Here is a 13,614-nt window from a genome sequence, read left to right as displayed (position 1 = left end):
GTAAAATCAGAATAGCATTGCCTATCTACCATCCTCCACCACAGGGATCTTTTATGCATGGAAATAAGCATGTTGGCTGCCCAAGTTCGCTCTCAGCATGACATCTAAAATGTGTCCCATATACTGACATCTGAACAATATCTGGCTAGTTACTTATCATACATGCAGAGGAATCTCACTTTCTTAGGCCACGTCTATACTTACCTGCCGGGTCGACGCGGCGAGTTCGACTTCTCGGAGTTTGAACTATCGCGTCTGATCTAGACGCGATAGTTCGAACTCCGGAAGCGCCGCGGTCGACTCCGGTACTCCACCGCGGCAGGAGGAGTTGCCGGAGTCGACCTTGGAGCCGCGGAGTTCGCTTCCGCGGCGTCTGGACGGTAAGTCATTCGAACTAGGGTAGTTCGAATTCAGCTACGTTATTCACGTAGCTGAATTCGCGTACCCTAGTTCGAACCAGGGGCTGTGTGTAGACCAGGGCTTAGACTGCTACAAGAGCAAATACTATAATACCAACAGAAAAAAAAAGTCACAGTATTCAGCAACAAGTATATTTGTTTGCTTCAAAGCATAAGAAAAGAAAGTTAGTAAACTACCTTCAGTGTTGCATGGTCAGGCACAGTACTCTAGCAATCATGCTACCAAATAGGGGATCCAAATCAGAGACTTTGCCCCCAAACTTGGGATGTGCCTGAGCTGCACTTGAGGCAGCTGAGTGAGGGGAAACAACAGTGGCTTTATGCCCTGCCCGATCCTGGGACTAACTGGGGATCAACTTGATCCTGTGTGCTACTTGTAGCAGCCTCAAGGCTATTATATATGCCCAGCTGCCTAGTGTTTTATCACACAGGGCTGTCCTGGCCATGATCCCAGTCTTCTGCACTGGGGGCTGAAAGAGGTGGGATGGAGCCATAGTGGAGCCACTATGGTATCTGAGGACTCATGGATTCCTCCTCCGGCTAGTTAAGCAAGCATTATGGCAGCTTTATGATGTTTAATCAGGCTCAGAAATGGGCCCTTGATTTATTTTTGCTGTTCCTTGGTCAGAGGAGGTTAGCAAATCAGATTTTTTTGAGCTGTTGTACCAGCAGACTTAGGGCTGCCAATTTTGGTTGGACGTAATCCTGGAGGTTTCATCACATGACAATTTTAATTAAAGATTAATCTTTAATTCCTGGAGACTCCCGGACCATCCTGGAGGATTGGCAACCATAAATCCCTATAGGCTCTTTGGGGTTGTGAGGTAACTCTCCATAAAGCCCTAACCTCAAGTCTCTCCCCACTTTGGGGCCTATAGTGCAGCTGCAAGGACTGACTAGTGAAATGTGGACCAACTGGTTATTCTGCGTTTGACACACACACAATTGAGGATCTGACCTGGAATTGTTTTAAAGCTAGGTTGTCTCAATCAATATCGTATTGTCACAAGTCATTCATTCTTGACTTTCCTGCTTCTTGCAGCTCTCCTATCACTTCCCCAAATCCCTCCTGGACGGAAATACTTCCATCTTCTCCCCATCCCTATTTATTTGGTGCAAATGGGATCAGGTAGTTACATGCCTTCGGGGCAAGAGGCTATTCTAATTTTAACTGAACAGTTGACAGATTTTTCAAAAAAACTTCTGTTTCTTTAGTGAATCCTCAAATTACAGTGATCGGTGATTTTTACAGTGGGGCAGAAGAGATCATGAACATAAGCACTGAGAATGGAGTCCAGCCCTCTGTTCCAAGCGTGGCAGATTCAGAGGTTCTACTGCACTCCTGAAATTCCAGCACAGAATTTGTAACAAAGCAAAGGAGAAGAAAAAAGGAGAAGAAAAAAAAAAGAGCTTGAGCATCCAAAATCACCTTGTGGGTACTTAGATGCAGACGTTCTTTTTAATATGAGAGGATATTTTTTATTAGAGCTGTTTATAAAAACAAGTGCGAAAAGCAAAATGGTCACCATAAAATTAGTGGGATTGTGGAGGACAATGTAAAACCTAGAGTTTGTCCTGCTTGCCTGCTATTCTTTTTGATCCTGATTCAGCACTTAGGGCACATCACTATTTGAGATAATGCTTGAGCATGTGCTTAAACTTTAAACAAGTGCTTAAATGCCATCCTGAATAGGGCTGCTTTGTTGATATGGAACCATATGCTGGCCAATATGCATTTATCAAAAGGAAATGCCAGTATACTTGATAAACTGCACACCATGACCACTCGTTGGCAATCCATGACAAACCCCCTAGATATAAACATGCAACTAAAAAATGTGTACTGCTTTTCTCTCATTTATTACTAAATCACTTGATCAATGGATACATAAAATAATACACCTGTATGTTCCTTACCTTTAACATAGTGAATTCATATGGCTGATAACCTTTGAAACTTTCATGGATAGCTGCCATGGTGTGTGAGGTTTTTTCCCAAAAATGAAGCAGCGTTGTCTATAAAGAAAGTAATATTTCAATATCATGTTAGTTTAATAATTAGTATTTAGTGCTAACTTTCATTCCCCCAAGCGATTTAGATATTCTTATACTTATCAGCATATTGTCATATTACTGTAATATGAAAAACATGTTTTACAGATTACAGGGAATCTTTCCTTTGAGGTCAAAGTGTTCTTTGAATACCTGATATGTTGTTAAAACATGAGACAGGAGGTTACATCTACTCGCTCCAAGAAGATCCACTTTCTGACACACATCAGTCTTCAATTTGTCAAAATTTAGCTTTGCGTGACGTACTTGTGCTTGAACCTTCAAATACAAAGAGTCATTTATCACAAACAGGAGATGAGGGAGTTTGGAGCAGCTGGTTTTTAATTATTTAAACTTTTTCTGCTTCCATCTACCTAGCCTAGCAGCTTATTAAAAACAAAAAAACCCGCCCCCCCCGCAAAAAAAAACAACCCTGAAAAACAGTGCAGCAAACGTATAGAATCTTTTCAGAAAATGAGTTAAAACAGGACTAGTTAAAAACCTATATAAGGCCCCTATAGTGCTATCAAATGTTGCACAAAACTCCCAGTGAAATGAGAATTAAGCAGATTGATTAATGATAGCATATGGTTTTATTTTTCTCTTGTCCTTTTTAGTTACTATAAGTAATTATATTCATTCACTGAAGATGTTATGTTTTAATATTGACACACACACTACATAAAATGCATGTTAAATATTTATTATTTATAATGTGTTCAATATACAGTGTCCTTGTTTTTAATAACAGTTTGTAGGAACACACATTCAAAAGCTTTAAGGATGATCAACTTATTTGGAACTGAATGCACCTTATTATGCATTATAACAAGAGTATTTATTGTGTGCCTAGCAGTTCAATATATATAGTTATATATGTATGCATCTCTTTCAGACAGTCAAAAATGTGCTGTAATAGGCATAAAGCTCTTTATGATCAATGTGAATGAAACTATACAGTCATCATCTGGCTATTGTTGCTCATATCTGACTATGGTAGACGTTACAATTTAACAGTTTAATTCTATTACAAAAATTCTCAATTTAAATCTTTCTTTATAATAGATAGGTAGGTTCGTTTTATACTTTTGATAAAAACACCAGAACCTTCTTATCGTAGGTAAACAGGCATATAGAATTTCACAGGACTGTGTTTTCTGCTCACATTAATCTTTGCATACCCACTCTCCAGAATTAGCACACAATTTTGTCTGTTAAACAAGTAATTTTTGTTTTGAAGGCCGGTAAAGTATTGGTTCTTTTAGCAGTAGCAGCAGCTAACAGAGTAAAAGGCTGAGCTGGATGTTTTGTGAATAGGGTTGGGTCGCAACCAGAATTTTCCGTAAGGGAGGGAGCCCAGAATTTTCCCTCCTCTGCCCTGCACCCACCCCTAAGCTCTCCATCCCACATACTCTTCCTCCCCTCCCACACTGCCTCTACACTGAGACTCATGATCTCCACCCTGCAGCCATCTCTACAGTCCCTTCCTGCTGCCCCACACCAGCCCTGCACCCAGCACCAAGTTATCCCCGGCCCACATCCTGCTCTTTCCCCTACACTGCCCTGCACACAACTCCAAACTCTCTCCACCTCATACCCAGCCCTGAGCTCTCACCCACAGAGGTGATCAGGCTGAAGAGCACCATACGCAGCAGGAGCCAGGTAGATCTAGGAGCCCCAGACCCCACTCTCCTGTAACTCTGCTCCCCCAGGAAGTGCTAAAGTCTGGATCAAACCTTGTACCGTCCTGGAGACTGAGGGTTCCTGGTGCCAAGGGTCTGGGGATGGCTGGTGCCCATGGCTGTTGGAAGGACTGCAAAGGTGGGAGGGGGAGAGAGAAGGGGAGAAGCAGGCACACGGGGACACACCACCACTCAAATTTGGCCTGGCCACCTATCTGTCTTGACAGGGGAGCAGTTAGGCCAAATTTGAGTGAGTGGTATTATGCCTTGATGCACAGGTGCACTCAAATTTCAGCTCACGGCGCCCCTGACCAGAGTTTCATTTTCATGACAGTTCTGCAAGTCTGCTTTAGTATTACATCAGTGGAAATCTTTGTATGTAATTCCTCGAATTTCTTTTAAGGAACTGGAGAAATATTGCACACACATACCCCTCTGTTGATTTCCCTGTATACCACCATAATTACAAAGCAAAAAGTTTACCCAACAAAAGAACTCCACAGTGAAATGGCAGGCAAAAATAAATGAAATAAATTAATTTAAAAAAACCACACATAATGAATATTGATATTATGTATTAACTTATTCCATATTACAACAAATAGTACTTCAGCCCTGTATTTGGAGGAAACTTCACACTGCTTGTTCCAATGTATATTATTTTATTCCGAGTTAGTCTAGAAACTCGAGAACAGTGAAGATAAGCTACTTCAAAAGGCCAGTTTTAAGGCTTGGCTACTGAAGCCTGTGTGCAAAATTTTCTTTTAAAAAAATCTTAATCATAACACAAATAAATTCCCCCCTGTCATCACATAACTTAATACAAATGAGTACATTTTGTTCAAAATTCACTCTCCCATTTCCTCTCCCCCACCACAGACACACAGAGAGAGCAACTGAGACTTAAAAATGCAACCTTAAAAGAAGAATTTTGGAAGAAGTTATAAGCACATGAAAGAAGGAAGTCTAAACATAGATTATCTATAGCTTTTGCTACCAAGAAATGCTATATGAAGGTACTTGAATAGGAAAGGTGCTGGGGTTCTGGGAAATATACTGGAGATTTAGGACCAAATTCTGGTTTCAGTTACATTCTTGTATATCCAGAACAGCTCCATTGATGTCAATGGGGTTACAAGCGTATGGTGTTACTCTGGATTTACACTGGTGCAACTGAGATCAGAATCTGGTCTCTAGTCCATATGCCGGGATGCTGTGTTTTGCAAGAAAACAATGAATGGCACTATGACCTTGCATAGTGATATCCCAAGTGTGCAAAGAATGTTCATTTCTTAATATTCTGTCACACACAAAGCAGACCACAGGAATAATTCCTGCTGACAGCATACGTAATTATTAATTTCCAGAACTGTAAATCTGCGCAAGGGTTTTATATAACAGACTGGAATTAGGATGTATGTGAGGTTTCCAATTTATTAAAAATAATACTTTCCAACTGAAGGAAAGGTTATAAAATTACCACAGAAAATGTGCTTTTTTCCCTTTTAGTGGTATATGATTAAACCATTGTATGTTCTCTGTAACCTAGGGGCCTGTCTCAGGATACATCCTCTAAAGATTCTATGTAACATATTACATGTCAAAACTATATACCTATATCCTAACTGAATCTATGATTATAAATCTTTCCGCTTCCAAAAGAGAAAACAAAGATGACTAATATTTCATCCACTTGACCCAATGTGTAATTCAAGACCATATGTTTTGTGTGACAATACTGATTATTAAAATACTTAATGTACTGCTGTGTTACCAAATGCCATACACTTTTCCTGCCAAACAAGGAAGACAAGACATCACTGAGAATTATTAAATAGTTGATTTCATCTAGTATTTTGAGTTACTGGAGGTTTGGTCAGTAATGGGACTTCTTTTTCTGCAACTGCAGTACAAGAATTCAGGAGAGAATGCAGCCTGGTACATCAGCTTGAGTCTTTGCTTATTTTTGTATCTTTATACATGCGTTTATAATCCAAATTACATCAAACATCTTTTAAGAATATTTGTGGCTTTAGGAATTAATAATAAAATTAACACAATCATAACCTACTTCAGCAGTTCTCAAGCTGTGGGTCGGGACCCCAAAGTGGGTCATGACCCCGTTTCAGTGGGGTCGCCAGGGCTGGCGTCAGGCTGGCCCAAGGCCAAAGCCTGAGCCCCACTGCATGGGACTGAAGCCCAAGGGCTTCAGCCCTGGGCGGTGGGGCTCGGGCTTCGGTTTCAGCCCTGGACGGTGGGGTTCGGGCTACCGGCTCCCTACCCAACGCGGCAGGTCTTGGACTTCGGTTTTGGGCCCTCCTCCCGCCCGGGGCAGTGGGGCTTGGATGGGTTCAGGCTTTGGCCACTCCTCCTGTGGTCATGTAGCAATTTTTGTTGTCAGAAGGGGGTCTCAGTGCAATGAAGTTTGAGAACCCTGATCTACTTAACACCTCATAATTCATTAGGCACTGACAGAACCGTGTGTTCTCTTCTCAAATAAAGGGCTCGTGTAATACACCCTAATTGTCTCCCTTCCCTGCGATTACTCTATACCCCATGACTTTGATGACAGCATTTCATCATGGCCCTGATCCTGCAAACTCTTACACATATGTTTAACTTTGCTCACGTCTTGAAAGTTCAGCACATGAATGTATTGAAGATTGTGGCCCTGATAAGATTTTTAAGAATTCTGATAGGGGTCAAAGGATTCTATTGACTACGTAAGTGAATTACACTAATCCAAATACGCCCTTCCAACCCTGATATTCTATGATTTCCCAGTGAAAGAGGCAGGTACCCAACATGTAGTGCTCAGTAGTTGCTTAGTTTCATAGCATAGATTAGAACTGGTTGCTATACAAGCAAATCCTGCAATGTCACCAACACCATCTGTAAAGCTTCTGACTGCTTGTCTTTTAGTTACTAAAGTGCCAAGCACTGAACAAAAAATCATTTTCTATTCCTGACATTCAGATATATTACTACAGTGACTGCTAACAGTCTTGCACTGAAACCTATAAAATAGGGATTTGGAATGCACTACTTTATACTTATATTACCATCGGTCTTAAATATTAGATTTTTTTATTTGAATTTGAACTATAACATTTCCCTACTCAATCAATCCAAGTTCTCACGGGAGGCTGTAGCATTTTAATTTGTATTAAAGCAGCAATAAAACTAAAACTACCAGATAAAGCGAAGGTGTCAGAGACACAATAAATTATAGAAAACTGAGAAACAATGTCACACAATCCATAACGGAATGAGCAGAATGTAAAGAAGTGCTATTTAATTTAAATCATCATAGCAGCAACAGCATTTCAGTTTGATTTACCTGAGAACCAGATGAGACCTTGGAAATTGGAACAATCACGTTTTCCTGTCAGACAACCGGTCTGAAATCTTAACTGCTAGTGAACAAACGATTGGGAAAAGTTTCTCTTCCTGGTCGCCTGAGTGCTGTATTTCTTTTAACATAATTGAAATCAAGAATTTTTTGAGCTGATGGCCAACTCTGTTCATAAATTAAATTCCCATAATTTCGATATATATCTAACTATGCTTATACTGTATACTGTGACTGAGTCATTTTAAAGAAAACAAACATGTAAAAAGGTATGCTACCATTTTAATCCTCCCACTCCCCAACAACTATACCTTCTGAACTCTGTCATTTGCACTGGCTCTATATTTCCACTATCTCATTGTATTTCAGCTGGTATGAGGTTAAATTCAGTCTTGTAGATAGTTTCCTTCGCACAAATGACATTATTTATTCAAGAACAAGATTTTTCCATCCACCTTTATTATCAAAATGAGAGGCGTAAATGAAACTTAATTCTAATTCATGCACAAAAACAATAGCCTGTGACAGTAATTCACATTTTTTATTTTAATACGTGACTATTCCCATTGAATTTCAACAGTAATGCTTGTTATTACTACTATTTAATGCTTGTTATTACTACTATATTATGGTAGTTACTGAAGGCCTCAACCAGGTTGGGTCCTAATGTCCTAGGAACCAAACATTACTAAATTTAAGTTCTGCCCCAAGGATTAGTAATTTAAGTACATGTGTAAGCATTTGAAGGATTGGGCCTACATCAAACTGAAAACACTCTAGACATAACCCCCTTAATAACTACCTGTCTAATATAAATCCTGAGGCACTTCAAACTACAGCAGTGTTACTGAGTATGCATTATGGTAGCTAGTAGTTTTTTAGTAATGTATATAAGGTATATCTTAATAAGGAATTTACTATTGTAAAACTCACCCCAAACTTGAATGCAGGCAGGACTGGGGCCCTAAATCTACTTAACACTGCAGCTTTTTGCACATTATGTGCACTAGTTTTCATGGGAAAGGTCTTAACATCTTCTTCCCCCATATGAATGGTAATATAGAAGCCAAAAACATAAGAAAGTGTGTGTGCGCACCATGCGAGGAAGGGATGTGTGGATTACATTTCATGTGGACACTACATTCTGACATGAGAATGAGTACTCATGAACTAGCGCATAGCAAGTGAAAGATAGTATAATGCAGTTTCTAAGGACCATGATATTACCAGGAACAAAAGAAAGCTTCTTGGTTTTGTTCCATCAATCTCTCGCTCTCTTCTACAGTACACAAGGTGCTACAGAACAAAAGGGTTTTAAATTATTTTTTCATTTGAAAACTGATCATCCTTTCTAGAGCTTTACCGACAGAAGTAAAAGCCATGTTGTCCTTTGGCACTACATAAACGATGCATTAAAATTAAAATGAAGAGCCCCAAATTGTTAGGAAGCAATATATAAAGGAACTTGATCTCTTTGTAAAGGTACATGACTCAGAATCTAAAACATGTATTTTTATAATTATAGTGTAATTTACCAAAATGGAACAGAACAACTTGAAATGCTTTTAAGGGTGGGTGAAAGAGCTCTGTTTTTGAAATCCATTAGTAAGTAGGTCTTTAAAAACCCTATCCACTTGGATAGCCAAGTAGAACAACTAGTAGAGAAACAATAATATGTTTATGTTGGGTTAAGTTTTAAAATACACAATTTTTTTTTAAATTAATGACATTAATAGTTCTTATTCATCTTTTAAAATAGTATTGTGGTTTTAGGATACTACGCAAAGTGAAACAGAAGTTACTATATACTTTATTTGTGTATTTGTCTATTTTTAAAAACACTTTATTAAAAAGATCAAAGTGTTTATGTGTAACAGACTTCTGAAATCCAGGAATCACCACTTTTGAGTTCTGCCTAAAAATCAATGGCAGATTAAGCCTATTAGGGCAGATTTTACGCTAGTTTAAATTGTTATAACTTCATTCACTTTAAATGAGCTATGACCATTTGTACCATCTGAGGATTTGCCTGACAGAATTTTTTTTTTTTTTTGGGTCACTTAGTGCCTGATTCAAAGCCCACTCAAGTCAATGGAAAGACGCCCATAGACTTCAATGGCCTTTCAATTAGGCTCTTATTAAAATGTGGATAGAAGAACCATAATCTTGAAGAACTCCACACAAGTATTTGTAGCTCTGCTTGTTTTATTTTTATTAGTAGTACACAACTCTGGTATTCTTTAATAGAACCCCTCCCTCCAAAGCATGCCTGAAATACCTCACAGTGCACAGTAGGTAAATGTATTAAAGGAGATGAGACGAATGGACTTGTGATGACATGAGTCTTTGGGGTCCATGAAGCCTAAAGACATTCCCTTCCCACCCCTACTACTCACTACTGATAAATTTATAAAGAGCAAGATTATCTCAGCTTTCATTTAATTAGTACATTTCTAGCTTTGTTTTCATTACAGAGATGTCCTTGAAAATGCAACCACCACTTGGGCTTAAAATCTGTCAGTGATTTTTCCCACTGATTATCAGCTGTTCATAGTTCTTCATCCCGGTGTCCACCCTGTCCTGCCGTGGTATATGGAGTCTGTGAAACCTCTCTAGCAATAGGGTCCCTAGGTGAAAGCAGTGTGTTGGAAAGATTCTTACAGTCTAAGGCCAGAAAGGACCATTAGATCATCTAGTCTGACCTTCTGTATAACATTGGCCATTAAATTTCACCCAGGTACCTCGGTATTGAGCCAATAACTTGTGTCTGAGTAAAGCATACTTTCCAGAAAGGCATCTAGTTTGCTTGTTATTTTTTAAAACGCCAATCAGTGGAGAATCTACCACTTCCCTTGGTAGTTTGTTCCACTAGTTAATCACCTTCACTGCCTTACTTCAGATGTGCATTTGTCTGGCTTCCAACCATTGGCTCTTGATACTCCTTCCTTGCTAGATTAAAAAGCCCTTTAATAGCTGATATTTTCTCCCTCTGCAGGTACTTCTACACTGTAAACCAGTCACTTCTCAATCTTATTGATAGGTTAACCAGATTGAGCTCTATAAGACTCTCACTAGAAGTCATTTTCCGCAGCCCTCAATTAATTTTTGTGGTTGCTTTTTTCACTCTCTCCAAGGACAACATGAGAAGTGGGGTGTTGTCCGGACTGCCTCAAATTGTATTAGCTTGGTGCTGCAGGCTCCCTTCCAGCTGCCTACAACTGAGGGAGGCTCTCTGCTGAGCAGTATGATATGAGCTCTATGTTCCTTCCTAAAAATTGAGATAGCAACCCCACATCTCCTATTTCAGAGCTGTGTCTAGCATCCACTATCTGAAGGGGGAAATGGTGAATTTTCTCCACTTCCTTCAGCACACTCAACATACTGGACCATGACACTAATCTCTCCAAACTTTGCCTTTTCTTCACTGTCCCCACTACTAAAATTCTGTCCACTCCTGAATTCTCCCCCCAATAATTACTGTAACCTCTTCCTTCTCACCTCTCACTCTCTTTCCTCCAGGCTATCCAAAATGCTGCTAGTCACCAACTCCAATCACATCCCCCTCCTGATGATACCTCCACCATCTATCTTTTCCTAATTCAGACAGGTGCCTCATCTTCACTTACAACACCCTACACAGCTACCCCCACCCATTTAATAGCCTTCCCAATCCTTTCATCCAATAAGCTTTTGCCTTGTACCAACACCTGGAACAGGCTTCCTGTTCTCTTGGCTAGGTACCTTCTTGTGTCTTCCCTCCTTCAAAGCCACCTCTTCTAGCAATCCCTCCTCCTATATCTTGTTTTATTTATCCTGTTAAGATATTTGGGGCAAGGAAGGAACTTTGCGTTAAATTATGAAGTGTTGTGCTAGCAGTGCTATCTATCTATCTGTATTTTTTAAATGGTAATATAATATTGGAAGCAAAGATGCTAGTGAGCATTTTTTGAGTTCAGACATTGCTTATTTTTTAAGTCCTGGGAGAAGATGATTACACTTTTTTTTTTTTAAAGACTTTGTACAGACCTGGCAGTATGAAACTCTTAGCATCATGGACACATGCCATGTTGTGTCAACATCTTTGTGGATTTTGTTTACAGGGAAAAATAAATTTGCTCCTCATGTCAAGTTTATATAGAATCATGTGCTAAGCTTGTAAAATTTTACTAGCTTGAGGTTCTTGGCTCAGAAGAGATGTAACTTCAGTATAATTATGATTAAGTGATGATCATAACTGTTTATTTCAGAACCACAATCGGCAGATGTGAACAATTCTCTGACTCCAGCAAGGATACAGCATTAATGCTAGCCCGCCTGTTCTCCTTCCCATCCAACATACAATTGCTCAAACCCATTTTCAATGATGGGTGGCACAAAAATTGAGTAGTAAAAGGCAATTAGCCTAGATCTGCCAGACATACACCACACAGTGAAATCAGAAATATCAAAGTAGCAATGGAAGGATTAATACAGGGGTAGACAACCTATGGCACGCAGGCTGATTTTCAGTGGCACTCACACTGCCCGGGTCCTGGCCACTGGTTCGGGGGGCTCTGCATTTTAATTGAATTTTAAATGAAGCTTCTTAAACATTTTAAAAACCTTATTTACTTTACATACAACAATAGTTTAGTTATATATTATAGACTTATAGAAAGAGACCTTCTAAAAATGTTAATATGTATTACTGGCACGCGAAACCTTAAATTAGAGTAAATAAATGAAGACTCGGCACACCACTCCTGAAAGGTTGCCGACCCCTGGATTAACATATTCCTCTGTATTAAAAGAACAGATATATAATATATATTAAATTCATTCTACTGGACCTCCCTATGCTCAGGAATATATTCTGTTGCTTTTAGCAATAAGAAATTAATTACTTATCAGTCATTTCATTAGTGCTGAAGTAGAAGACGCAAAATACATTTTTGCACTGATTTTTTTTATTTTTACAGACTACTGAATTTGAAGTTTGCTTGTATTAATAAAGAGGTCTATTTCACATTATATAACATACAATGTAGCACTAAACAAAACTCAGAAGGTTACATGATTCAGTTCATATAAACAATCAGACTGCGATGCTGAGGGCAGCTGAAAAAAGTTACCCTTGTCGCTTGCTCAGGCACTCCTATCTTTTCAAGTGTCCTGTCCCTTCTCCAATGACCACAGCTCTTTGCTCCATAAAACCTCCAAAACTACTAACCAGGTTCTTTCACAGTAGAGGTGGCAGGCTCTTTAAAGGTGATTGATTGGGTGGCACTGTCTTATTATTTAAGGAGGGAAGCATGGAGAGCTCAATGGCCTATTTCGCCCTTAAGATCTGCTGAGCAGGAAGCAGATCTTGGAGAAACCCATTGGTATACTACAAGATTTTAGCCAATTAGTTGGTCTTCTTTCTTCTGTGGGTTTTCTGTGCACAAGGGAACAGCTACGGACCCGGCCCTGAAGAGGCTCCTTTCCCTGGAAGAAGGAACTGATCCTCAAGGTCCAGCACAAGCAGTTCTAACTGGCTGGCCAAGCTACGAAACACTGAATGTAGGAAGGGGCTGCAGCGTGAACTGCAAATAAAGGAATTTAAAAAGACAAGTTCTACTGTGTCTCTCTCTCTAGGACCAGGTGAAGAGGGGTTGTAAAATCCTGATTACAAAGAGCAGCATAAAATACACCACCAATCAGGTCCTTTTGGCCATGAGAAGAGAAGACAAGCAAGCCTGGAGGGGAATAAGGAATTGTCCCTTCCTCTATACACTCCCTGCATTTTGGCATGGTAGCTGCGGCACATAACCGTTAACAGCATTTCAGAAGCTGCAGTTCTGGATCTATAACTCCAGGTACAAGTTCCTGTCATCTCTTTTACATTCTTTTAACACCATGTTTTTTTTGTTTGTTTGTTTTTGTTTTTAAATCAATGTAATTTTATGGCTTCAAAATCCATGACTCAAAAGTTAGGAAATGCCATTAAGGTTCCCCAGGCAACTTTAACTCACCTCTCCCAACCCTTGTGCGTATGAATTATTATACTGTCATTAAACAAACGATCACTTCTTTTTTCCCTCCACAGGACTCTTGCCTAATTCAGTGAATGGGTATTTAGTTATTCAAT

The 13,614-nt window shown here is 39.5% G+C and overlaps 1 protein-coding gene across 5 annotated transcripts in view; it reads right to left on the bottom strand.

Moving 5' to 3' along the window:
- The window catches only part of ICA1 (islet cell autoantigen 1), a 129,516-nt gene that overhangs the window by 59,147 nt on the left and 56,755 nt on the right, over positions 1-13,614 (bottom strand). For all 5 annotated transcript variants that reach the window (XM_045005214.1, XM_045005212.1, XM_045005215.1 and 2 more), the window contains exons 7-8: positions 2,625-2,750; positions 2,337-2,435 (exon numbers count right to left, since the gene is read on the bottom strand). In XM_045005214.1, the coding sequence (XP_044861149.1) occupies positions 2,337-2,435; positions 2,625-2,750 (225 nt within the window). The remainder of the gene's footprint in view (positions 1-2,336; positions 2,436-2,624; positions 2,751-13,614) is intronic.

The sequence above is a fragment of the Mauremys mutica genome, chromosome 2, assembly GCF_020497125.1.
Source record: "Mauremys mutica isolate MM-2020 ecotype Southern chromosome 2, ASM2049712v1, whole genome shotgun sequence".
NCBI classification, from domain to species: domain Eukaryota; kingdom Metazoa; phylum Chordata; order Testudines; family Geoemydidae; genus Mauremys; species Mauremys mutica.
This window is presented reverse-complemented; position numbering and strand designations above follow the sequence as displayed.